Genomic DNA, 27,741 nt, shown 5'->3' with positions numbered 1-27,741 from the left:
CCCTAAATAGTTCTTGCATAATTTGGAGGTGTGCTTTGGGTCATTGTCCTGTTGTAGGATGAAATTGGCTCCAATCAAGCGCTGTCCACAGGGTATGGCATGGCGTTGCAAAATGGAGTGATAGCCTTCCTTATTCAAAATCCCTTTTACCTTGTACAAATCTCCCACTTTACCAGCACCAAAGCAACCCCAGACCATCACATTACCTCCCCCATGCTTGACAGATGGCGTCAGGCACTCTTCCAGCATCTTTTCAGTTGTTCTGCGTCTCACAAAATTTTTTCTGTGTGATCCAAACACCTCAAACTTCGATTCGTCTGTCCATAACACTTTTTTCCAATCTTCCTCTGTCCAATGTCTGTGTGCTTTTGCCCATATTAATCTTTTCCTTTTATTAGCCAGTCTCAGATATGGCTTTTTCTTTGCCACTCTGCCCTGAAGGCCAGAATCCCGGAGTCGCCGCTTCACTGTAGACGTTGACACTGGCGTTTTGCGGGTACTATTTAATGAAGCTGCCAGTTGAGGACCTGTGAGGCGTCTATTTCTCAAACTAGAGACTCTAATGTACTTGTCTTGTTGCTCAGTTGTGCAGCGGGGCCTCCCACTTCTCTTTCTACTCTGGTTAGAGCCTGTTTGTGCTGTCCTCTGAAGGCAGTATTACACACCGTTGTAGGAAATCTTCAGTTTCTTGGCAATTTCTCGCATGGAATAGCCTTAATTTCTAAGAACAAGAATAGACTGTCGAGTTTCACATGAAAGCTCTCTTTTTCTAGCCATTTGGAGAGTTTAATCGAATCCACAAATGTACTGCTCCAGATTCTCAACTAGCTCAAAGGAAGGTCAGTTTTATAGCTCCTCTAAACAGCAAAACTGTTTACAGTGGTGCTAACATAATTGCACAAGGGTTTTCAAGTGTTTTCTAATCATCCATTAGCCTTCTAACACAGTTAGCAAACACAATGTACCATAAGAACACTGGAGTGATGGTTGCTGGAAATGGGCCTCTATACACCTATGTAGATATTGCATTAAAAACCAGACGTTTGCAGCTAGAATAGTCATTTAGCACATTAACAATGTATAGAGTGTATTTCTGATTAATTTAATGTTATCTTCATTGAAAAAAAACTGTGCTTTTCTTGCAAAAATAAGGAAATTTCTAAGTGACCCTAAACTTTTGAACGGTAGTGTGTGTGTGTATATATATATATATATATATATATATATATATATATATATATAATATAGAAGACCAGGATTCTCTATGTGCAGTTTATAGTGGACATGATAGGCGTTAGGCTCCGCCCACTAGCTTTGAGACAACTCAGAATTAGAGAGAGCCTGACGAGGGGAAAATGGCTAATTAGGAAGAAATTGTGTTATTCCTCATGTGCACGCATGACACCTTATTCTAGAAAGTCACCTGAAATGTTGGGCACGCTTTAGATCAGACACATTGATATGTTTTCCTGCATGAAATATTTATTACAGTTTCTACTACAGCATCTCCACAGGGAGGACTTTGCTTCTCATCAGTCATTCTGATGTAGACTTGGGCCCTATATATATATATATATATATATATATATATATAATATATATATAGGTCTACTGCATAACCCAGTTACTTTTCTGCTCATAGTCTGATAATTCTGGTACAGTGCAGAATTCCTGGTTCCTTGGAAGGTTGTCCAGGACATGAGACAGCACATCATCCCCACACCATACCGTGATGGTTGATGTTCTTACTGTTAAATGCTGTATTTGCTTACTGCCAGATATAGGACCTGCGTGGCCCAAAAAGACCAACTTTTCATCCATTTGTCCATAGATTATTCCAGTTTACAATAGGAAGAAAAAAGGGGAAAATACTTTTCACACACAGTACTGTGAACTTACTTGTGGTCTTCCTGTTAAGGCTATAGAATAGCCCACTTTTTTTTTTAACCCAAAAAAATCAATCTCAAATTGAGTGTAAACATTTATTACAACAAACATTTTGATAAAAAAAATAATACATAGTATTTACAAACACATGCGTGCTACACATACACAGCTGTATTTACAATGTACAAAACTCTGTTGGCTGCAGGGGAAATGTAAGAGAATATAGGAGCAGATTCTATATAATGCACTGCCCATGTGATCACCTGATTTACTGTTTTTCACAAAAAAACAGTGGACGTGCATTAAGATCTACACTAAATCATAACATGATCAATTTGCCATGAAAAAAATTACAATAAAAAGTGCAAATAAAATATATGAATACATTCTGGAGATTTACCTTGCCTTCAACAATTTTGATGAAAACAATCTTATTTAGTCAATAGATAATACATACAGAAAACGAAAACAATCTTGCTTTACATAAAACAACTAGGTTTTCACAACATCATGTTCACTTTCATAAGGCCATGTCCACATGGCACGGATTTGCTATAGGGAGATCTGCCATGGATTTTTCGGAAATCAAATTTCTGTCACGGGTTGGCCAGCAGATCGCAACGCAGATTAGCCTAAGGGTATGCTCACACAGCTTATTTTCTGCCGTTTTTCGGGGCGTAAAGACCCCAAAAAGGCTGAAAAATCGGAAGCAAAACGCCTACAAACATCTGCCCATTGATTTTAATGGGAAAAACGGCATTCTGTTCAGACGGGCCGTTTTTTTACGCAGCCGTTATGAAAAACGCCTGCGTAAAAAAACGGCCGCGTAAAAGAAGTGCAGGTCACGTTTTTGGAGCAGTTTTTAATAGACTTTATATAAAACAGATCCACAAATGGCCGTAAAAAATGTCGCGAAAATCACGAGTGGCTTAAAAAACGTCTGAAAATCAGGAGCTGTTTTCCCTTGAAAACAGTTCCGTATTTTCAGACGTTTTTGAGTTTGCGTGTGAACATACCCCAATTGTAATTTCATGGAGATAATCCATGGCTTTTCAGTGTGGAATCTGTGGCATAAATTAAAAAGTTCTGCGTTCAATATTCAAGGTGGATACTTTCCGGAGCGTGTCAACGGGGTATTAAGAGCCCCATTCACAAGCATGCCTGCCAGAATGACATCACATTCTGTCAGGATTTGGGCACTTAATCCACACCCAATTCCTGACAAAAAATCTAAACATGACCTAACTAAAGCGTGTAGAATTCACTGACAGCAGATAAATATCCGTATGCAGAACTTATAAAAAGCACCTGCATAAACTATTAAGAAAGGTGCGAACAGCTAATGATTATTTTGAATAAAAAGCACAAACTCTGTTGGTGGTCTCTACTTTTCTTTAGTACTATATAACAATGGTGGCTGGGTGTTTTCACATTTATAAGGAATGCATAAGCCCAAATTTGTACCCACTTTCAGTGTAAACTTGGGAATCCTTTTACTAGGGCTTGTCTGAACACAGTACATGGCTACATTGTGGTTCTAGCCTAACATCCATTAACTGAGATCCATATTTTTATATGTTTTTTAAGTTATATTTAAATAAATCTTTTGAGTTGGATTTATCAGATTATCTGTAAGAACTATTCCCTTAGGAATCCCCTTATAATCCATTCATTCATCTTCACCTGAGCTCTCTGGGATTCAGTACATCGCACTGCTGCTAGAGACGGAGAGGCAATAGCAGAGGGTACCCCCTATTTACTACATGGCTGTGAGTGTTCGAAGGCAGGCAATCTCACTAAAGACATATTGTGATTGCAATCTTTAACGGTAGATGTGAATTAAACATATCCATAGCAATTTCCACATGGACTATGATGCAAACATCACATTAATGGAGCAGTGACATTGTAGCGGCTACCTCTGTTCACAGTTTCATCTCTTTACCAGGAAGACACAAAGCCAGATCAAATGTAGTGAATTGTTATTTGGATTCAGGCTTCCTCTGAAAATGCTAACTTCATTCAGGCGCAACTTTAATTCGGTTCTGGTCGACATGCCTACATGATCCAAACACCAGGTGTGTTCCGATGTGCACTTCCGGGTTTCAGTAGCCATGATTTTAGGTTTGTGTTTCACACTGGCTTATTCGGCCTGATGACAGTCATTGTCTGTGGCTTATTTGTGAAAACACCTAAGAATTAGGATCGCATCAAACAGATGCTGTTGAAGTACACGATCAACACACAATGGCCGATGTCAATTCATGCAAGTTAAAATCATATCCTTGTTTCATTTCTGTAGTGACCCGGAGTTCAAGATCTAAAACATATAAAAAAAAAAAAGAAATGGTGTTACACTCATAAAACATACAGCAAGGAATGAATATATCTCGTCTGGTTTAGACATCCCCTGTCCCGCTGCAGGCTTCCCAAGTGACTATTTGATTCTTTGGGTTCCACTGCTGGGATTTCCACTCTTCCCCACCCATCATCTATTATCAACAGTGACAGCAGATGTAATGAACGCTCTAAAACAGTGGGCTATCTAATAACATATGGATCTGCTGCGTCCTCCAGAGCAAGAGCTGCTATTTGTGATACGAAGTGCTCTTCGTGAATACAAGATGTAATGTTAGATTTTACTTCTCAAAATCCCAACCATCTTTAAATGCAGTATTGTGTAATGGAATAAAGAGAAAATACCTGACGAGCTGATGGGATCATATAATGAGTTGCATTCTTGTAGAAAAGAATGATGATTTCCAGATTCATTGGTGAAATATCCTTTGCCGTCTATGTTTGTCTGTTGCCAAACTATAGGTTCAAACATCTGTCGAAAAACAGAAACACATGGATCAATGAGAGCGAGAATAACTACAGAAAAAAACCAGTCCTGACACTTGCATAGCATGAACTGCCTGTACAATAAATGTCTCTTACCTTGTAAAGCTCTTCAGCAGTGGTTTCCTCCTCCTCCTCAGCTATAGAAAAGAAAAATTTATCTATTAATACCTCAGAATGCTACAAAGTGAACTACTTTTCTACAAATGACTATGAGAGGTTACAACTCAGCTGTGAATTAAAGGGGTTTTCCCATCAGGAACATTTATGGCATAGCCAAAGGCTATGCCATAAATGTCAGATAGATGCGGGTCCCCCCTCTGGGACCTGCACCTATCTCTAGAACGGGACCCCCTAAACCTTGTTCTACCTTTATTGGTTCAGGCTGCCTCCTGAGTTACTTCGTAATTTCCGTTGCAAGTTACACTGTTTCCGTAACTGCCATGTACTTCTATGGTAGCTAAGAAAACAGCATAGCTCAGCGAGCTACTCTGTTTTAGTCATTTCCGACCATGTAATCAGAAAGTGGCCCGGGGGGCAGCAGGAACCGACAAAGGTAGAACGGGGTTTAGGGGGCCCCATTCTAGAGATAGGTGCGAACTGTATCTATCTGGACATGCTATATATGTCCCTGATGGGCAAACACCTTTAACCCTTTCATGACGAAGTGTCATTGATACCCCTGTGTCCAGGTCAAATTTTCCATTTCTGATATGGACTTCATTAAACGATAATATCTTTGCAACCTCTTTGAATATCACAACTCTTTGTACAACACTTATGAGGCTTTCTTTTTCTAGATTAGTTTACTTAATTCAATGTTTTGAATTTTTATTATGAGCAGACAAATCACTAAAAATTTGAAGAAAAAAAAACACTTCTGTCATTTTTTTTAATCTATCTATCTATCTATCTATCTATCTATCTATCTATCTATCAAAAAAATGAAGCAGCACTCCAGTGTGAAAAAAGTAGTGGGTTTTTTATTGCCCCAGTAGCAACGTTTCAATCCATCTCTATGGGATCTTTGTCAAGCTTGACATAGATATGGATTGAAACGTTGCTACTGGAGCAATAAAAAAAACACTACTTTTTTCACACTGGAGTGCTGCTTCATTTTTTTTCTATTTAAAACTTTTTTGGACTCTTAGGCCTCATTTACACGAGCGTAATATACGCGCGTGCGACGCGCGTGCTTTTCACGAGTGTCGTACGCACCTATATTACTCTATGGGGCAGTGCAGACGATGCGTGAATTTTGCGCTGCGCGAGTGCGTGGCGTAAAACTCACGACATGTTCTATAATCGTGCGTTTTTCGCGCATCACGCACCCATTGAAGTCAATGGGTGCGTGAAAACCACGCATGCTGCACGGAAGCACTTCCGTGCGAACTGCGTGATTCGCGCAAGAGCTGTCAAACTGAATGTAAACAGAAAAGCACCACGTGCTTTTCTGTTTACAAACATCCGAACGGAGTGTCTTAGACATGAGCGAACCGAACTTTACCGGGTTCGGCCGAACTCGTTTTGACCGAACCCGGCAGGAGACAGTCACTGTGCAGGGTGCTAAAAGAGTTAAACTGGTTCAGCACCCTGGACAGTGACTTCCGATTCCAATATACGTGAACGTGTCAAAAAAAAAAAGTTCTGACTTACCGATAACTCCCGGCTTCTTCCTCCAGTCTGACCTCCCGGGATGACAATTCAATCCAAGTGACAGCTGTAGCCAATCACAAGCCAAGCACAGGCTGCAGCGGTCACATGGACTGCCGCGTCATCCAGGGAGGTGGGGCCAGATGTCAAGAGAGGCGCGTCACCAAGGCAACGGCCGGGAAGTTCTCGTTAAGTACGAACCTCTTTTTTTTTAAACAGGTTACGCGATATGGTGATCGGAATGCACTGTCGAGGGTGCTGAAAGAGTTACTGCCGATCAGTTAACTCTTTCAGCACCATGGACAGTGACTGACGTCGACTAGCCTCATCTCTATGATGGCGGCTGCGCGAAAATCACGCAGCCGCGCATCATACACGGATGACACACGGAGCTGTCAAGTGCCTTTTGCGCGCGCAAAACGCACACGCTCGTGTAAATGAGGCCTTAGCCTGGGTCTGAGGACTGTTTGCACCCGACCACTGAAGCTTTGCTGCTTTATATATATATATATATATATATATATATATATATATATATATACTGTTGTAGCTCTGTAACAATAAGGGCACGGCCAGACGTGGCGGATTTGCTGTGGAATTCCGCTGCGGACAGTCCGCACTGGAATTCTCCAGCGGCCGTTTTTTTCCAGTTGTTTCAATACATTTTGAGGCAAGTTAGTTCAGACGTTGTGGAAAACTCCGCTGCGGACCATAGGCTGCGGTGTGGAATTTTTCCTCCGCAGCATGCACTGACTGTTGCGGAGAAGCGGAATTTCACTGCGGATTTCAGCCTTTGCAATGCAAAAACTGAAATCTGTGGCAAGTCCGCTGTGTTTTCGGCAACGTCTGAATTACCTGTCAAATAAGCAAATGTTGGTGCAGATTCGTTGCGTAATTGCCCCAAATCTGCACCAACATTTGCAGCAGAAAAACGCCGCCACGTCTGGCCGTGCCCTTAGGGTATGTGCACGCACAAACTCAAAAAAGTCTGAAAATACAGAAAACAGCTCCTGATTTTCAAATGTTTTTTAAGCCACTTGCGATTTTTGCAGCGTTTTTTACGGCCGTATTTGGAGCTGTTTTTCTATAGAGTCTGATAAAAACGGCTGAAGAAGTGACATGCACTTCTTTTTCTCGGCTGTTTTTTTACACAGATGTTTTGAAAAACGGTTGCAAAAAAAACGGCCTGTCGGAACAGAAAGCTGTTTTTCCCATTCAAATCAATGGCCAGATGTTTGGAGGCGTTCTGCTTCCGATTTTTCGGGACGTTTACGGCCCGTAAATAAGGCTGAAAACACTCCGTGTGAACATACCCTTAATCATCTCTCTCCTGGATCACTGTGCTAAGGGCTCATTCAGACGAGCGTGTATCACGTCCGTGTGACATCCGTTAAAACAACGGCCGTCACATGGACTCATGTATTTCAATGGAGCCGTTCACACGACGTGTTTCAATGGAGCGTGTGAAGGGTCCATGAAAAAATAGGACATGTCCTATTTTACTGCGTGTCACGCATCCCTCCATAGACTCTAGTTACCTTCAGAGCACATGGGTGACACCTGTAGAGGGTACATATCATTTGTGCTATCAGGCATGGGCATATCAATGGGATCTTTCCATTCGGGCAAACTGCTGGTAACGTCACATTCATCCATGGCTGCAAGAAACAGTCACATCATAAATCATCTTGAAAATATGTAAATTATCCACATACATATAAAAGTCCTTTAGTCATCCTATTGTGAGAAATCTTTTACTATTCTAATCAGTCTTATGCAATTTCCAAGGACTGCCATAACAAATACAACTCAGCATTTCAGATTCCTGCAGGGCAAATCTATGAGGCATATTACAAAAAAACGTATGATCTTGAGATCACTGGTTCTTTTTATCTAGTCCTAGTTTTTAATGACTATTTAATAAACTGTATTAATAAACGCTGGCTGCGTATATAACTGGGATTTTATCTTTTCTATCATAGATAAGAAAATTTCAAGAAGAAACAAGTGACTTTGAAGCTACCTATAATTTCTGTGCTTGCAATGTCGATTTCCTGTGTTGCATATAAACTTGTTGTGTAGCTGTTGTGGTCGTCTGGAAGTTGACAGTTCCTCACAGCTTCTTCCACTTCATCTTCCTGCTCAATCTGTAAAATTAAATAAGTAAGTATATGTTACCTACAAGTATTTCATTCACATATTACGTGTAAACGTTTTCGCTGCAAGCTATCTCTGATTACAGTAGAGCTTTACTGTAATGACGGGGGTGGGGAGACAGACAAGTGAGCCCTAATCTACCCACCACTCAGTCCCTGCCTACTTGCAACGACCCGCCCTAGGCGACGGGGTACAACTGGGCGACGGTCCCTACACTCAATAAGTGCACGACAGACAAACAGACAAGGGTACACAGAGTTAGGGGGAGAAAGGGGCAGTTGCCCACGGCAACACCGTGAGCAACAAGAGAAGTGAACAAGCCGAGTCAAACCAGGAGTGTACGAGGTACCAAACGCAGAGAAGGAGAGTAGTCAGCAAGCCAGGGTCAATATGAAGCAAGGACAATGGTACAAGAAGCTGCAGCAGGGCCAGGAAACCAAATGAGAAGAATCACAAGCAAAGGAGGAACAGGAAAGGCAGGTATAAATAGACAGAGGGCGGGAGCTAGCTCCGTCTGGCAAGGCTGTGATAGGTTCTCCCACTCCTAAGCCTGCCACCCTGAGTGGTGGAAGATGGAGTCAGTCTCACAGACATAGAAGCAGGTGCAGACTGATTATCTATGGGCGTTAAACCCGAAGCTGTGCCTGGCAGATCCTTTACAGTACCCCTTTTATGAGGGGCAACTGGACCCTTTCTAAGTGGACCTGGTTTACTGGGGAAACGAAGGTGAAACCTCCTGACCAATATCCCAGCGTGGACATCCCGAGCGGGTACCCAAGTCCTCTCCTCAGGCCCGTATCCTCTCCAATGGACCAGGTACTGGAGGGAGCCTTGGACCATCCTGCTGTCCACAATCTTGGCCACCTCGAATTCTGCCCCCTCAGGGGTGAGAACAGGGACCGGAGGTTTCCTCGAGGGAGCCAAGGACGGGGAGCAGCGTTTAAGAAGGGAGGCATGGAACACGTCGTGTACTCGAAAAGATGGGGGCAACTCCAGTTGGAAGGAGACAGGATTGAGGACTTCAATGACCTTGTACGGCCCTATAAACCGGGGAGCAAACTTCTTGGACGGGACCTTTAGGCGCAAATTTTTAGACGATAGCCACACCAGATCCCCGACCATAAACAAGGGATTAGCAGAAAGTTTTCTATCTGCCTGAGTTTTTTGTATGCTCTGGGACGCCTCTAGGTTCTTCTGAACCTGAGCCCAGACTGTGCACAGTTCTCGATGAACGACCTCTACCTCGGGATTGTTGGAACTACCAGGTGAAACGGAAGAGAACCGTGGATTAAACCCAAAATTACAGAAAAAGGGGGAGACCCCTGACGAGTTACTGACCCGGTTATTAAGGGAATGAATGAGACCCAATCATATTGACAGTCAGAGATAAAACACCTTAAATATTGTTCTAGAGACTGATTAGTCCTCTCAGTTTGGCCATTAGTTTCAGGATGGAAGGCAGAGGAGAAGGACAGATCAATCTCCAACTTTTTACAGAAGGCTCTCCAAAACAATGAAACAAATTGTACCCCTCTATCAGAAACAATATTGACAGGGACCCCATGGAGACGCAGGATGTGTTTGACAAACAAGGTAGCTAACGTCTTAGCATTGAGCAGTTTTTTGAGGGGCACAAAGTGGCACATCTTACTGAATCGGTCTACTACAACCCACACCACCGACTTGCCTTGAGATGGAGGCAAATCGGTGATAAAATCCATGGAGATATGGGTCCAAGGTCTCTGGGGAACATAGTAAGCCCGCTGGTCGGGACCTGGGAGTCTTGGACCTAGCACAAACTTCACAAGCGGCGACGTAGGCCTTAACGTCTTTAGGCAACCCAGGCCACCAATAGTTTCTGGCAATGAGGTGCTTGGTACCCAGGATGCCTGGATGGCCAGATAGTGAAGAGTCATGATTTTCCCTAAGTACCCTTAGCCGGAATTGAAGGGGAACAAACAGCTTGTTCTCAGGAAGGCTCCAGGGAGCTGAACCTTGATCAGCCGCAATTTCAGAGACTAAATCAGAATCAATAGCGGAAATGATTATACCTGGAGGCAAAATACAAGCAGGATCTCCCTCCGAAGGAGGGCTGGCCATGAAACTATGTGACAGTGCATCAGCCTTAACATTTTTAGACCCAGCCCTATAGGTAACCACAAAGTTGAATCTGGTAAAAAATAACGCCCAACGAGCTTGTCTCGGGTTTAGCCTCCGGGCAGATTCTAGGAAAACCAGATTCTTGTGGTCGGTAAGGACCGTTACCTGGTGCCTAGCCCCCTCCAGGAAGTGGCGCCACTCTTCAAATGCCCAATTAATGGCTAAGAGTTCGTGGTTGCCAATATCATAGTTACTCTCAGTGGGTGAAAATTTCCTGGAGAAGTAGGCACAGGGACGGAGATGGGTGAGGGACCTGGTACCCTGGGACAAGACAGCCCCCACTCCCACCTCGGACGCGTCAACCTCCACGATAAATGGCTCCATTTGGTTGGGCTGAACCAGCACCGGGGCTGAGATAAAGCACTTCTTAAGGACCTCAAAAGTCTGGACAGCCTCAGGAGGCCAGTGGAGGAGATCAGCACCTATGAGAGTGAGATCCGTAAGAGGCTTAGCGATGACCGAGAAGTTAGCAATAAACCTCCTGTAATAATTAGCGAACCCCAGGAAGCACTGTAATGCCTTCAGGGAGGCAGGTTGGACCCATTCCGCCAAAACCTGGACCTTGGCGGGGTCCATGCGGAATTCATGAGGAGTGAGGATTTGGCCCAAAAATGGTATCTCCTGCACCCCAAATACACATTTTTCGGTCTTTGCAAACAGTTTGTTTTCTCAAAGGACCTGGAGCACCTTCCTGACATGCTCAATGTGGGAGGACCAGTCCTTGGGAAACACAAGTATGTCATCAAGGTACACTACAAGAAATAACCCCAAGGTAGTCTCTTAAAATCTCATTTATGAAATTCTGGAAGACCGCGGGAGCATTACACAACCCAAAGGGCATGACGAGGTATTCGAAATGACCTTCAGGCGTGTTAAACGCAGTCTTCCAGTCATCCCCCTCTTTGATGCGGATAAGGTTATACGCCCCCCGTAGATCAAACTTAGAGAACCATTGGGCCCCCTGAACCTGATTAAAGAGATCAGGAATCAGAGGAAGGGGATACTGGTTCCTTACAGTGACCTTATTCAAGCTTCGGTAGTCAATGCATGGCCTAAGACCACCATCCTTCTTCCCTACGAAGAAGAAGCCAGCACCTACCGGAGAAGTAGAGGGGCGAATGTAACCCTTGGCCAGGCATTCCTGGATATACTCTCTCATGGCTTCACGTTCGGGACAAGAGAGATTAAATATCCTACCCTTAGGGAGCTTAGCTCCTGGTACCAAATCGATAGCGCAATCGTATTCTCTATGAGGAGGTAACACTTAGGAGGCCTCCTTAGAGAAAACATCAGCGAAGTCCTGAACAAACTCAGGTAGCGTGTTCACCTCCTCATGGGGAGAAATAGAATTAACAGAAAAACATGACGTCAAGCATTCATTACCACATTTGGTAAGATCCCCAGTATTCCAGTCAAACGTGGGATTATGCAACTGCAACCAGGGAAGGCCTAAAACCAAATCGGACGATAATCCCTGCATCAACAGTACAGAGCACTGCTCCAAAGGCATGGAGCCAACAAGGAGTTCAAAAACAGGGGTATGCTGTGTAAAATAACCATTAGCAAGAGGAGTGGAGTCGATACCCACTACCGGGACAGGTTTAGGCAAATCAATCAAAGGCATAGCTAGAGACATAGCAAATTCCACAGACATGATATTAGCAGAAGACCCTGAATCCACGAAGGCACTGCCGGTAGCAGACCTACCACCAAGAGACCTGAAAGGGAAGCAAGATTTTATTACGTTTCATATTTACGGGAAATACCAGTGCGCCCAATTGACCTCCCCGATGATCACTTAGGTGCGGAAGTTCTCCAGCTGCATTCTTACGCTTAGGACAGTTGTTCACTTGATGCTTGTCATCCCCACAGTAGAAGCAGAGACCATTCTTCCTGCGGAAATCTCTACGTTGTTGGGGGGACACGGAGGCCCCGAGTTGCATAGGTACCTCCGAGTCTTCCGGGGAGGAACGAAGTAACGGAACCTCGGGAGGCATCATGGGGGAGTCAGAGGAGAAAACTTCAAGACGTTCAAGTCGTCGTTCCCGGAGACGTCGGTCAAGTCGTAGCGCTAAAGCCATAACCTGGTCTAGGGAGTCAGAAGAGGGATAACTAACTAGCAGATCTTTCAGGGCGTTCGACAGACACAACCTAAACTGGCACCTTAAGGCAGGGTCATTCCACCGAGAAGCTACGCACCACTTCCTAAAGTCAGAGCAATACTCCTCAACAGGTCTCTTACCCTGACGTAAGGTCACCAGCTGACTCTCGGCAAAAGCAGTCTTGTCAGTCTCGTCATAGATGAGTCCGAGAGCAGAAAAGATCAACGGAGGAAAGTTCAGGGGCGTCAGGAGCCAAGGAGAAGACCCATTCTTGGGGCCCTTCCTGGAGCCGGGACATTATTATACCCACCCGCTGGCTCTCAGAACCTGAGGAGTGGGGCTTTAAACGAAAATAGAGCCTACAACTCTCCCGAAAGGAGAGAAAAGTCTTCCGGTCCCCTGAGAACCGGTCGGGCAACTTGAGGTGGGGTTCAAGAGGTGAGGTGAGGGGGACTACCATGGTAGCATTAGGCTGGTTGACCCGCTGAGCCAGGGCCTGGACCAGTAGGGAGAGTCCCTGCATTTGCTGAGCCAGGGTCTCAAGGGGGTCCATAGTGGTGTCAGGGACCAGGGTAGACTAGGTATGGGCTTGTTATTATGTAATGACGGGGGTGGGGAGACAGACAAGTGAGCCCTAATCTACCCACCACTCAGTCCCTGCCTACTTGCAACGACCCGCCCTAGGCGACGGGGTACAACTGGGCGACGGTTCCTACGCTCAATAAGTGCACGACAGACAAACAGACAAGGGTACACAGAGCTAGGGGGAGAAAGGGGCAGTTGCCCACGGCAACACCGTGAGCAACAAGAGAAGTGAACAAGCCGAGTCAAACCAGGAGTGTACGAGGTACCAAACGTAGAGCAGGAGAGTAGTCAGCAAGCCGGGGTCAATATGAAGCAAGGACAATGGTACAAGAAGCTGCAGCAGGGCCAGGAAACCAAACGAGAAGAATCACAAGCAAAGGAGGAACAGGAAAGGCAGGTATAAATAGACAGAGGGCGGGAGCTAGCTCCGTCTGGCAAGGCTGTGATAGGTTCTCCCACTCCTAAGCCTGCCACCCTGAGTGGTGGAAAATGGAGTCAGTCTCACAGACATAGAAGCAGGTGCAGACTGATTATCTATGGGCGTTAACCCCGAAGCTGTGCCTGGCAGATCCTTTACATTTACCTTTTGCTTCTTCTTGGAATCTTTCAAGAATTTGCGTTCTGTAAAAGAAATACAAAGCTTTGGTCACCAAAAATATATATAGTGGGCCTTCTATATAAGGACTAGTGCAGGCTGAAAATTGGAGCAGCTGCCCATAACAAGAAACCATGTAACGTCTATCATTTATATAGCAAGTCACAATAGCATGTACACGGCAACAATCTCTGGCCCTCAGTTACCTTTTTTATCTAGCTTTACTTGCGCAGGTAGCATCTTGTAGACTCTAACCGCACTTGAACCTTTATACACACTTCTATCCCTCACTTCTTTAATATCGGGAAGAGAATTCATTGCACAGCGGAAGTTTGCTTTCCAGGTCTTTGCATCCGGTTCCTTCTCACCAACTTTAAACTTTCCTGAAAGAATAAATAACCAATACTTTAAATAGATGAACTCTGGTGGTGTTAGGCTGGGTTCACACGAGAATGTTACGTCCGTAATGTATTTCGGCCGCAAGTCCCGGACCGAACACACTGCAGGGAGCCGGGCTCGTAGCATCATAGTTATGTACGACGCTAGGAGTCACTGCCTCGCTGCGGGACAACTGTCCCGTACTGTAATCATGTTTTCAGTACGGGACAGTAGTTCCACGGAGAGGCAGGGACTCCTAGCATCGTACATAAGTATGATGCTAGGAGCCCGGCTCCCTGCAGTGTGTTCGATCCGGGACTTGCGGCCGAAATACGTTCCGTCCATTACGGACGTAACATGCTCGTGTGAACCCAGCCTTATAGTATACATCTATATGTCAATAGGTGTGCACACTGCATTCATATTTGTTTCTATGCAACATAGTCAACAGGGCACAAAGATCTATTGTTTGTAAGCGCTAAAGGGCCTATTTCTCCTACCTAGTCTCATGACATGTCTCATTAAAACATGAGACTATATTTAAAATTGCAAGTAAACGTTAATTTATACTGATGACAGTCCTAATGCGAACCTCAAAAACTGGTCATTCAGGTCACCTCTCACCACATGGAAGGACAAATACATGATTGACCAAATAAGACAAATGACAACTAATCCTAATCCTAAAGGCTACATTGTATCATTCGCTTGTTAAGACTCCTTGGCCATACTGTATAAAGAAGAAAAATAATTCTCCAAGAGTTTAATCGAGTCATTTCATTCATTATTAACCCCTTAATGACCAGCCTATTTTAGACCTTAATGACCAAGCCATTTTTTACGTTTTTCCATCGTTGCATTCCAAGAGCTATAACCTTTTTATTTTTGTGTCGACATAGCCGTATAAGGTCTTGTTTTTTGCGGGACAAGTTGTACTTTTTAATAGCACCATTTTGGGGGACATATTATTTATTGATTAATTTTATTAACTTTTTTTTGGGGGGGAATAGAAAAAAACCTGAAATTTCGCCACTCTTTTTCGCGTCTTAAATCAACTGCGTTTACCGTGTGATATAAATAACACAATAACTTTATTCAGCGGGTTGTTACGATTGCAACGATACCAAATTTATATAGTTTTTGTATGTTTTACTACTTTTACACAGCAAAACCGCTTTTTTTTCAAAATGACTTGTTTTTGTGTCTCCATATTTGAAGAGCCGTAACGTTTTTATTTTTTCGCCGATGCGGTCGTATGAGGGCTTTTTTTTGCGGGAAGACTTTTTATTGGTACCATTTTTGAGTAGATGCGACTTTTTGATCTCTTTTTTTTTAAGTCAGGATTCACAGAAAACAGCAATTTTTCCATAGTTTTTTATTACATTTTTTACGCCGTTCACCGTGCGAGTTAAATAATGTAATAGATTTATAGTCGGGGTCGTTACGGACGCGGCGATACCAAATATGTGTAACTTTTTTACTTTATTTCGTTTTTTTAATAGTAAAGCATTATGTAAGAGGAAAAGCTGGGTTTTTCTTTTTTTTTTCAAATTTTTTTTTTTAATTAACTTTATGAAACTTTTTTTTCACTTTTTTACTAGTCCCACTAGGGGACTATAATATGCGATTCTCCGATCGCTATTATAATGCACTGCAATACTTTTGTATTGCAGTGTATTACTGCCTGTCCGTTTAAAACGGACAGGCATCTGCTAGGTCATGCCTGCGGCATGATCTAGCAGGCATTCGCTCCAGGCAGACCTGGGGGCCTTTATTAGGCCCCTGGCTGCCATTGGAGACACAGACACTCGGCGATCTTATCGCCGGGTGTCGGTGGGAGAGGGAGCTCCCTCCCTCTCTCCAAAACCACTCAGATGCGGTGCACGCTATTGCGCACAGCATCTGAAGGGTTAAACAGGTGAGATCGATACTAATATCGATCTCACCCGGCAGAGCAGAGACGCTCCCAGCCCTCAGCTGCCACTAGCAGCTGAGAGCAGGGAGATTTGACGCTCCTTGCTCTGTTTACTTTATCCTGATGCAGTGCCGTAAAAAGGCATATGCATCAGAATAAAGCCCGTTAGTGGCCGCCGTTAAAAGGCGTATTGGCGGTCACTAACGGGTTAATACTTCTAATCTATGATAGTGATGTCATCAGATAAGATGTTACAATGTAATTACTAACTGAATGGATTTTTTTTAATGGATTTTTAGATAAGTGTGTGCAATATCTGTTCTAGTGCCACAGATAAGATTGAGGCCAGGGCTACACAGAGACTATTTGTAGCGCAACTGATTGATTTCTATTTTCAAGATTGTATGCAACTCAATGTATTTCTCTTAGGCCTCATGCACACGACCGTAAAAACACCCGTTATTGCGGGTCGTTATTACGACCCGCAATAACGGGCTCATAGGCTTCTGTTAGCCACGGGTACCTTCCCGTTTGCTCACGGGAAGGTACCCGTGCCGTTAAAAAAGATAGAACATGCCCTATTTCATGCCGTAATAACGGCACGGGCATCCCATAGAAGTCTATGGGGCTCCCGTAATCATGGGTGGCTCCGTGTGTTCACCCGTGATTACGGGAGCGTTGCGAGGTGAGGCGAGGTCAGGGGACTACCCGGTCTGCAGGCCACAGCCCAGTGGCGTAACTACCGCCGGGACTACAATGAAAACTATGGCAGAGCGGGGAGGTATCTCCCCGCTCTGCCATAAACAAAAGACATGTATCCCCTATCCTGTAAAAAATAAAAATAAAAGACGTTCATACTTACCGACAACTTCCTGCTTCTCCAGTCCGGTCTCCCGCCCGTTGCCTTGGTGACGCGTCCCTCTCGACATCCGGGCCGACGTCCTGGATGACGTTTCAGGCCATGTGACCGCTGCAGCCAATCACAGGTCAATCACAGGCTGCAGCGGTCACATGGACTGCCGCGTCATCCAGGGATGTCGGGCTGGATGTGAAGAGAGGGACGCGTCACCAAGACAACGGCCGGGTAAGTATGAATTTCTTTAACTTTTATTACAGAAAAGGCTGTCCCTTCTCTCTATCCTGCACTGATAGAGAGAAGGGGCTGCCGATTAGTGCAGTGCTATTTTGCTGCCAAAAACGTGCTCGTAAATACGGGTGGAATACGTGTGACACCGGACCCATATTTACGAGCACGGGTTCGTAAATACTGGTGCAAAACGGGTGGAATACGTGTGACACCGGACCCGTATTTACGCCAGTATTTACGGGTGTGAAAAAATACGGTCGTGTGCATGAGGCCTTAGTTGTAGTTCGATAAGTTAAAAGTCAATCAGTTGCGCTACAAAAAGTCTTCACGTACCCCAGGCCTAAATGCTGAATGCCAACTTACAGAAGAAAAGTCAGTGGAGTCAAACACAAGACTATATACTGATAGAGCAATGTACATTTGTAATCTTAGGGAAACATGCCCTTTGAAACATACCAGTATGAAGAGCCCAACTACGGAAAAGACAGGCATCTCTTTCAATGTCCCAACCGTGACGTGCAGCATGCTTCCAGGGGATCTGGAAAATCCCCTCATCCTGTGGGAATCAGAAATCATAGTCTAGATTATAGTAGAGTCAACATTTCTCCATTGTGGAATCAAATACACACAGACTGTGAGTGTGTGTATATATATATATATATATATATATATATATATATACACACACATACGTGTGAAAAGAATGTAGATATTGTAAATAGACCAGGAACTCCTGGACAGACACGCTACCTTGCTTAGCCATGAAAGACCGGGGATTTTATTGGATTGGATCTGCTGTTCGATCCAAGGTCTCATCCTTAAGCGTGTCACAGGCATTTTTCTGCAGAAACACAACATGTTAAGAGTTAAAACAAAATTTTGTACTTTATGGTCATGTACACTAGTGTCATCCCAATAAGATTTCTACATCGCACATATAACACTAAAGATTTCAGCCCACCACTCCTATATAGGTGACTACACCCGCTACTTATGTATTCTCCGCACTAGATAGGTAAATATTTGTATCAACATTACATCATCCTGCTATTGCTCACATTTTGCAATTCAAGTCTATGGTTTATATTCTGGAAGTATAGGGGTATATTCACACATGGCAGATTTGAAGCGGACATTTCTGCAACTGAAAACCCCTTTAATAAAACGAAATGCGGTTGTATCCGTAGAATGTGCATACATTTTCACAAATCCCATTCAAAAGTATGGAAGTAGCGGAAATTTCTGCAACAAATCTGTCACACGTAGACATAACCTTAAGAGGAAACTTTAATCAAAAGTTCAAGAAACTTATGACCTAAATATTTTTTCAATAGACCAATAATGACATAAAAAGAATTAGAATTTTTGCTTCCGCCCATAACTTTACAGGATCACACACAAAGTGTTCCCGCGGATTGTGAAGTTCTAACCTAGAGTTCAAGATTTCTTCCTGCTATTAATAGAGCTGTATGCAAACCCCGGCTCTGAAATATGATCTCATTACATAGAGCCTGCCCCGCCAGATAAACACTGCACGCAATGCTCGGCGCTCCGCTTAGCTACTGTTTCCTTAAGGGTATATTAACAGGAGTCTTTTTTTGTGGCAATTTTTGTGCCAATTGCACCAGAAACGACTCATGTAAACATACCCTAAAGGACAAAAACTTGTGAGTGTAAATTTTTGCTGACAACTCCAAGGCCCCCATGCACACGACCGTAATTTTGATCCGCAATTGCAGATCAAAGTACGGATCCATACATTTCTAATATCCACGGACACCTTCCCGTATATTTACAGGAGGGTATCCGCGCCATAGAAACCATCCGCAAAAAATAGGACGTTTTATTTTATGGACCGTTCACCTATACTTTATAATGGGAGCACGGCCCGCAAATGCGGGTGACTATCAGCGCCCGTAATCAACGTACTGTGATTATGGCTACGGCCATGTGCAGTGGGCTGAAGACCCTGTTCACACAATACAGATATTGCATGCATTTTTTTTTCCAGCTAGAACCAGAATTGGTTCCAGGAGAAGAGACACTATACGGCTTCATTTATATATATATTTCTTCTGTTTAGGTTCCTTTCCAGACTTTGGCTTAAAAAATACATGCAAAATTTGTACTGTGTGAATAACGCCTTAGGCTGGAGTCAAATATTCAGCTTTTGAAGCAGTTTTTTTGGAGCCAAACAGTTTTTCCTTTCTACTCTTTCTTCTTTATGGATCATGGCTTTGGGTTTAAACATTGACCTCCACTTATAATATATCACCTCATTATATTTATCTATTTGCAACCAAAAAAACGTGTATCAAGTATGTTCTGCAACCATTCACACTGTGCAGAAGAGAGGCCCCACACTTGCACTGTATAACTAAGTTTCCATGACATGCAAGTTATAAAAAAAAAACAAGATCTTGGCTATTCAATACATAGAATGTTAACCCTGCAGATCAGAACATACAGAGAATACATCCACCACTAGATCGCCTGCCACTTTCTTGTTTATGGACACTGACCTATGGCTACACACCCACTTCACTGACAAAGAGGACACTACAGGCTTCAGCAAAGCGTATCAGCGCCACCTAGTGGTAGTCAGGCGCACTACAGCTTTCCGCCCTCTTCACAAGAACCTAGCTTTGTTTTTCTGACGGCGAACTTCCTTGTGCAGTGTCTAAGTGCTGGCTACCATGCTGGCTACTATGCTACCATGCTGGCTCAGTGCTGGCTACCATGCAATGTCTGCTAACAATGACGCAAATCCCCTCTGCAAGAAACAACTACATGCAGCAGAACCGAGCGATCTAATAGAATGCACACATTTAATATCAATGAAAATAATCAGAAATAAATATCATAAAGAAGCATTGCCTATGAATGAGAGTAGATATGATATAATAGCATATTCCATGCTGCATTCTTTATTCCAAATACAATAAAAAGTGCATTATTAATCCCTATAGGATTCTATAGAAAAGTGTTTTAATCCCTATAGAAAAGTAGTTCCACACGGCCAGGACTTTACCTGATATTCTAGTCCTCCGTGCAGCAGAGCTGTGTAATGTGGAAGTTTAATCCTGAGTAGAGAAGTTCTATAGTCTTCTATAGAGCTGGCCCTGGGAGAGAGCACTGTGTGCAGTAATGAGGATAATGCTGAGCGATCTCCAGGTATATTACCGACGAAACCCGCCCATAGATGACAGAGCGCCCCTATTGGCCACTGTAGATGTCACAGCGCTGCATCATTTCGGGGAAATCAGGCTGTTTAGAAATGGAGCGAACACAGGGGAAGTCCCCAACTTCCTGGCTCCTCCCCCAGCACAGAGCACGCGGCATAACAAATAACAGGAATGCAGCCAGTGTGTAGGAGTGTGGTGCCCACGTATGTAGGAGTGCCAGGACTGCGGTGCCCACGTATATTATGTGTGCGTTACATGATACCACATGAATGTCTGGTGCAAGAAAAGAAAATAGTGATACTAGTTTTTTTTACCTCATGTCGTAATTTATAAGCTGACAGAAGAAGGTGACTTGGTGTGCACTGGCATAGCCATGGCTATTGGTCCCTCACAGTGCACAGAAACGGGAAACCACAATGATAAAGATGAGAAGTCATATCGGTTTACAGCAGAGAACTGACATGAACACTATGGAATTTACTTTGAGCTGTAAAATTATAATAATTATACAATTACAATTATCTGGAACTGCAAAGCCGACGCATCAGTTTGATTTTTACTGACACTGGGGAAAAAAAATCCCTATTTTTATGGACTGTCCAGGAATTTGCGGACAGTTGGCAACCCCAGTTGCGTCTGTGTTTTAATTTAAGGCCCCATGCACATGAACGTGCTTTTGCGGCTGCAATTCCCACTAGAATCCACGGGAGAATTGCGGCCCCATTCATTCCTATGGGGCCATACACGCGACCGTGGTTTCCACGATCCATGCATGGCCCAGGAGCCTGGACCGCAGAAAGAACGGACATGTCTTATTACGGCCTTGTTCTGCGGTCCAGGCTCAGAGGGAATTAATGGCCGCAGCCATGTGCATGGCCTGCGATTTGCGGGTGACACTCCGCCCCCGGCCGTCCCGAAAATCACGGCCATGCACATGGCTACGGTCGTGTGAATGAGGCCTAATCCAAAGCTCAGCTGCCTCAGCCATAATGTACATTTGAAACTACTCTGAAAACTGCATGTGAACACGTAGATAACAGTTCTTGACACATTTCCTAAAACTATCTCTTTAAATTGACACTTCGGTGACTGGTGCTATATTTTTTATAAGACTATCCACAATGACTGGATGTGACTGCATGGTAAACGCCTGCCCTGTGCTTAGGTTTCAGTGTAATGTGGGGGTCAACTTGCTGGGGGGTAAAATACATCCTGTCAAGGGGTTTTCCGCCACTTTGATGTTAGCTATCAAATCAGTAGGGCTTCCGACTCCCGGCACCCCCACCGATCAAGTGGCCGCATCGCTCCAGTCAGAGCCATGTCCCCTTCATCCTTTACCATGCCCAGGTACACTTTGCAAGAGCTGTCCCTGGTACTGCGGCTCTCTGCATCTCTGACCCAAACAAGTGAATGGGTCTGAGCTGCAATACCAGGCACTGCCTCTACCAAATGTTATGGCGCTGTGCCTGATAAACATTGAAAGGGCTAGGCGCGTCTTGGCCCATTAACCCATTAATGACCGGGCCATTTTGCACGTTAATGACCAAGGATTATTTTTTGTTTTTTCACGGTCGCATTCCAAGAGTCGTAACTTTTTTTTTATTCCGTCGACATAGCCGTATAAGGGCTTGTTTTTTGCGGGACGAGTTGTATTTTGTAATTGTACCAGTTTTAGATGCTTATAATATATTGATTAACTTTTATTAACTTTATTTTAGGAGAGAATTGAAAATAAGCAGCTATTCCAGCATTAATTTTCACGTTATAAATTTACGCCGTTTACTATGCAGCGTAAATAACATGTTAACTTTATTCTATGGGTCGGCACGATTACGGGGATACCAAATATGTAAAGGTTTTATATGTTTTTTCTACGTTTGCACAATAAAAAGCCTTTTAGAAAAAATTTACTTGTTTTTGCATCGCCGCATTCCAAGAGCCGTAATTTTTCTATTTTTCCGTCGATGTTGCCGTATGTGGGCTTGATTTTTGAGGGACAATGTGTCGTTTTCATTAGTACTATTTTGGGGTACATAGGACCTATAGATCAACTTTTATTTTACTTTTTATGGGGGGAATGGGAGAAAAGAGAGAATTTTGCGGTTGTTTTCTGCGTTTTCTTTGGACGCCGTTCATCCGGCGGTTTAATTAATGTGTTCATTTTATTGGTCAAGTTGTTACGATCGCGGGGATACCATATATGTGTATGTGTGATTTGTTTTGACACTTTTACTAAATAAAACCACTTTTTGGGCAAAAAAAGTAGTTTTATTTGACTTTGACTGTAATTATTATTATTTTTTTTTCACAAAACTTTATTTAACTAATTGACATTTTTTTTTTCAAGTCCCACCAGGGGACTTCACTATGCGATCTACTGATCGCATATATAATGCTTTGGTATACTTAGTATACCAAAGCATTATTGCCTGTCAGTGTAAAACTGACAGGCAACCTATTAGGTCATGCCTCCGGCATCGCCTAACAGGCAGATGCTGAAGACAGACCTGGGGGTCTTTGTTAGACCCCCGGCTGTCATGGAAACCCGACGGCGACCCGCGATTTGTTTGCGGGGGCGCCGATTGGGTGACAGAGGGAGCTCCCTCCCTCTGTCAAACACATTAGATGCCGCTGTCACTATTGACAGCAGCAATTAATGGGTTAAACTGCCGGAATCGGAGCGCGCTTCGATTCCGGCAGTTGCAGCAGGAGCCAGGCTGTGTATAACAGCCGTGCTCCTGCCGCTGATCGCGTGGGTACAGTCTCAGTACCCGCGCTATCACAGGACGGATATATCCGTCCTCCTGCGCGAACTAGCAGCTGCTGAGGACGGATATATCCGTCCTTTGGCGTTAAGGAGTTAAGCTGATTGTAGGTGTTTAGGGAGTTGGACCTCCACTGATCTGATATTGATGGCCTATTCTTGGGATAAGCCATCATTATCAAAGTACCGGAAAAAACAAGAGCACGTTCACGTGTTCAGGATTGTATCAGAATTTAGGTGCGGATTCAGTGTTAGCCGTAGATTTCTGCAATAGATTTTCGAAAAAATCCACATCTAATTTGCCTATGGCAAATCCATGCCATGTGAGCCTAGCTTCAGGCACAAATAATCCCTTTTGCAGAATATAATTCATTCAAACATGTCTCCTAACATTGGATTGTTTGATCTGTATACCCTGGCTTGCTTTACATGGTTTTCACTTCCTCATGTGTGTATACTGTTGATGCTATGTTATGAGTTAGCCATTCTTTCCTTTGCACTACTAGCACTTTAGTATTATATATATCTATGGTGGGATTATACAGTATAGGATCCTGGGTTGGGACTCATGGGTAATGTATGAGCGATGATATATTGTTTTACTAATAGTTGTTTTACCATGTATGTCTATGGACGTTAATACTTGAAGGGGTTTTTCCATAATAGACATTTATGACATATCCACAGGATATGTCATAAATGTCAGATAGATGAGGTTCTCACCTCTGGGACCCGCACCTATCTTTAGAACGGGGCCCCCTAAAAGCTTTGTCTGCACTCGCTGCCTCCCAGCCACTTCCTGGTTATATTGTCGGGAGTTACGAAAACAGCTTAGCTCGCTGAGCCAGTGGCGGATTAAGTAGACCATGGGCCCTGGGCTATTACCCAAACTTGGGCCCCCCTTCCTCACTGCCGCCCCGGCCGCGCCGTAACTATTTTTAACACTACTTTTTTGGGCAAGCATTAACAGTGTTACGATTTTCCCTTGTCACAGGGCTGTGTCCCTACATAATGACAGTATCACACTGTGCTGGGACACATCCTCCTGACAAGGGGAATTGTCTATCAGTCCTCGACTGCAGAAAGACTTTTTGTGAAATACAAGGATTTCGTATAATAAACATGTCAGGAGAGGTGACAGATTCTCTATAAATCTAGTGACTCACAGGTGACGACGTCTCAGATTCTTGTAGTCTTTTTCCTCTTTTCTTCTCCATCCGGTCCAGCGCTCATGACGACTTCTCCTGTCCATGACTCATTTCTGCAGAATTTGCCACTCAGACGTCTCCTCACTTTTCCAACATTTCCACACCTATAAACGAATATAAAGTTATCATGGTGCCACATACTGTACCCCTAAATATAATAGCACCAAACACTGCGCGCCTGCATATAATAATACTATACTGCAAGGGGGGTGGGGGGTTGAGCGTCTAACTGACTGAAGAGAGCTCTATGGGGGGAACTATTATCCCCCCATAGAGCTAGCTGCTGTCAGTTAGATGGTTAGCCCTCCCCCTTACTGCATAATCCCCCACCTAGCGTCGGCCAGTGACTTTAAACAGTTCAGGACCGGGCTATTTTGCGCCTTCAGGACCAGACACCGTTTAGCCATTTATCACGTGTTAGTTAAATGGCTATAACTTTTTTATTTGTTGGGCTAACGACGTGATTTTTGCGACTTTTTTTTCCGTAGACATTGCAGTTTTCTTTTTTTATCGTTTTTATACACACCTTTTTTGCTATTTTAGAATTTTTATTCATAAAGTGTAATGACAGGGGGGTATTGAAACAGACAGTGAGCCCTAATCTACCCACCACTCAGTCCCTGCCTACTTGCAACGACCCGCCCTAGGCGACGGGGTACAACTGGGCGACGGTCCCTACGCTCAGTAGGTGCACGACAGACGAACAGACAAGGGGACACAAGCAAAGGGAAATTGGGCAGTTGCCCACGGCAACACCGTGAGCAACAACAGAGGTGAACGAGCCGAGTCAAACCAGGAGTGTACGAGGTACCAAACGCAGAGCAGGAGAGTAGTCAGTAAGCCGGGGTCAGTATGAAGCAAGGTCAAATAGCTAGAAGCTGCAGCAAGGCCAGGAAACCACACGACAGTGAGCCCTAATCTACCCACCACTCAGTCCCTGCCTACTTGCAACGGCCCACCCTAGGCGACGGGGTACAACTGGGCGACGGTCCCTACACTCAGTAAGTGCACGACAGACAACCAGACAAGGAAACACAGAACAAAGGGAAATGGGGCAGTTGCCCACGGCAACACCGTGAGCAACAAGAGTAGTAAACGAGCCGAGTCAAACCAGGAGAGTACGAGGTGCCAAACGCAGAGCAGGAGAGTGGTGAACAAGCCAAGTCAAACCAGGAGTGTACGAGGTACCAAACGCAGAGCAGAAGAGTAGTCAGTAAGCCAGGGTCAATACGAAGCAGGGACAAGTAGTTCAAGAAGCTGCAGCAGTGCCAGGAAACCAACAGAGAAGAATCACAAGCAAAGGAGGAACAGGAAAGGCAGGTATAAATAGACAGAGGGTGGGAGCTAGCTCCGTCTGGCCAGGCTGCGATAGGCTCTCCCACTCCTAAGCCTGCCATCCTGAGTGGTGGAAGATGGAGTCAGTCTCAGAGACATAGAACCAGGTGCAAACTGATTACCCATGGGCGTATACACAGAAGTTGTGCCTGGCAGATCCTTTACATAAAGTTTGAAAACATAAGCTTTTTTACGTTTCAGCTATTTTTTTTTGGTAATAACATAGTTTTACCCTAAAATAGACCTTTTATTTATAATCGTCATTGTTTACCGTAAATGTTAATATATTACATGTCTATATTAGGGTAATTGGGTCAGCGCTAGCGTTACAACAATGATTGGCGGGGGGGAACGTTTTTTTCTGGGGTGGGTATTTTATGTGTATTTATTATTTTTATTTATTTTTTGCACTTTACTTTACTATTATTTTATTACTATGGTCTGTCCCTCAAAGGTCAAAAAAGACCTTTGGGGAACTTTATATATTTTTTTTCTTTCTTTTACACCATGTTTTTCCACTGTAACTGGGGCTGCACAGCAGCCCCAGTTACAGGGGATATCAGCCCTCTCATAGTGACGATTGTCACTAATAGGGCTGTGCTGGGTCTTGTAAGACCCAGCAGCAGTCTCTCAGTAAAGGCACCCGGCGATCATGTGACCAGTCACATGATCACCGGGAGGAATAGAGACAGCGCCGCTGCTGCTGATGTCTCTATTCCTATACACAGCATTCATTGAGCGCTGTGTAAAAAGACATCGGAGAAGACAGAAGCAGCGAAAGCTGCTTCTGTCTTCTCCTCAGGGTCCCCGGCAGTCACTGACAGCCGGAAACCCGACATTCAGCTGCCCGATCGCGCGGGCAGCAAGTTAAAACCCGAGCCGTAAAAAGTCTATGGCTCGGGTTTTAAGGACCCTGACCGCTGGCCGTAAAAATACAGCCAGCGGTCGGGAACCAGTCAGGCAGGAGCATAAACTGGCAGCCAGTACTAACCTCAGCGACGGGGACCGCCCGCCCGGCTCTTCTCTTCCAGCTTTGGAGTAACAGAACAGCCGTCCGTCGCTGTTCTGTTACTCAATGGTGGCGCCCGCACTGTCAGCGAGTCGTGTCCTAAGCACTAGCAGACGTGCTTAACGCCTGCTACCTACCCCTGTCCCGGCCAATTCCCTGCTCCTCCCCATCTCCGTAGCGGCAGTTAGCAGCGGTAGCGCGCTGAATAGTTTTATAAGACGATGTGCGGTTCGGGCTGCCATGGGCCCCCTGGGAGCCTCGGGCCCCGGGTGGCCGCCCGAACAGCCCATAGGATAATCCGCCACTGCGCTGAGCTACACATAACTCCTATAGTAGTCAATGGCAATTACGGACGCAGCGTAGCATGCGAGATACCTAACTACCATTCAGTCCTATGGGACTTATGGAAACAGTGTAACTCAGTGAACTACGCTGTTTTCATAACTCCCGACCTTATAACCTTTTTCATAATCGGAATTCACCTCCTTCAGCCGCAACACTCCTTCAGCCGCAAGGCGGAACAGGGTTTAGGGGGCCCCGTTCTGGGGAAAGGGAGCCGCATCTATCTGACATTTATGACATATCCTGTGGATATGTCATAAATGTCTCACATGGGAAAACCCCTTTAACCCCTTCCCAACATTTGACGTATCCATACGCCAAAGTCAGGTAGGGGAAGTATGGAACGGCCTCACAGAGTGAACCTGCTCCATACGATGCCAGTGTCGGCTGTTTGTTACAGCCAATACTTTAGAGTAACGAGCGGCATTGAGCTCGAGCGCGATCCCGCTTGTTTAACTCGTTAAATGCTGCGGTCAATAGCGCAGGAGCATTTAAATCGTTAGAAAGAGGGAAGCAACCCCCTCTAACAGCTCATTGC

At 44.4% G+C, this 27,741-nt stretch overlaps 1 protein-coding gene and 1 long non-coding RNA gene across 3 annotated transcripts in view; one reads left to right on the top strand and one right to left on the bottom strand.

Moving 5' to 3' along the window:
- Nucleotides 1–27,741, top strand: part of LOC142748976 (uncharacterized) — a 442,387-nt gene that overhangs the window by 337,740 nt on the left and 76,906 nt on the right. For both annotated transcript variants that reach the window (XR_012882347.1, XR_012882348.1), the window contains exon 3: nucleotides 8,364–8,544. This is a non-coding gene — a long non-coding RNA (uncharacterized LOC142748976). The remainder of the gene's footprint in view (nucleotides 1–8,363; nucleotides 8,545–27,741) is intronic.
- On the bottom strand, nucleotides 1,982–20,514 carry IRF1 (interferon regulatory factor 1). Its single transcript, XM_075856447.1, has 10 exons — nucleotides 20,392–20,514; nucleotides 18,111–18,201; nucleotides 17,817–17,916; nucleotides 14,187–14,363; nucleotides 13,969–14,006; nucleotides 8,405–8,528; nucleotides 7,920–8,039; nucleotides 4,828–4,868; nucleotides 4,591–4,717; nucleotides 1,982–4,207 (listed from the first exon to the last, which is right to left on the bottom strand). The coding sequence occupies exons 2-10, from the start codon at nucleotides 18,195–18,197 to the stop codon at nucleotides 4,125–4,127; spliced, it is 897 nt and encodes a 298-aa protein (XP_075712562.1). The 5' UTR covers nucleotides 18,198–18,201; nucleotides 20,392–20,514; the 3' UTR covers nucleotides 1,982–4,124.

The sequence above is a fragment of the Rhinoderma darwinii genome, chromosome 3 (assembly GCF_050947455.1).
Source record: "Rhinoderma darwinii isolate aRhiDar2 chromosome 3, aRhiDar2.hap1, whole genome shotgun sequence".
NCBI lineage: Eukaryota > Metazoa > Chordata > Amphibia > Anura > Rhinodermatidae > Rhinoderma > Rhinoderma darwinii.
This window is presented reverse-complemented; position numbering and strand designations above follow the sequence as displayed.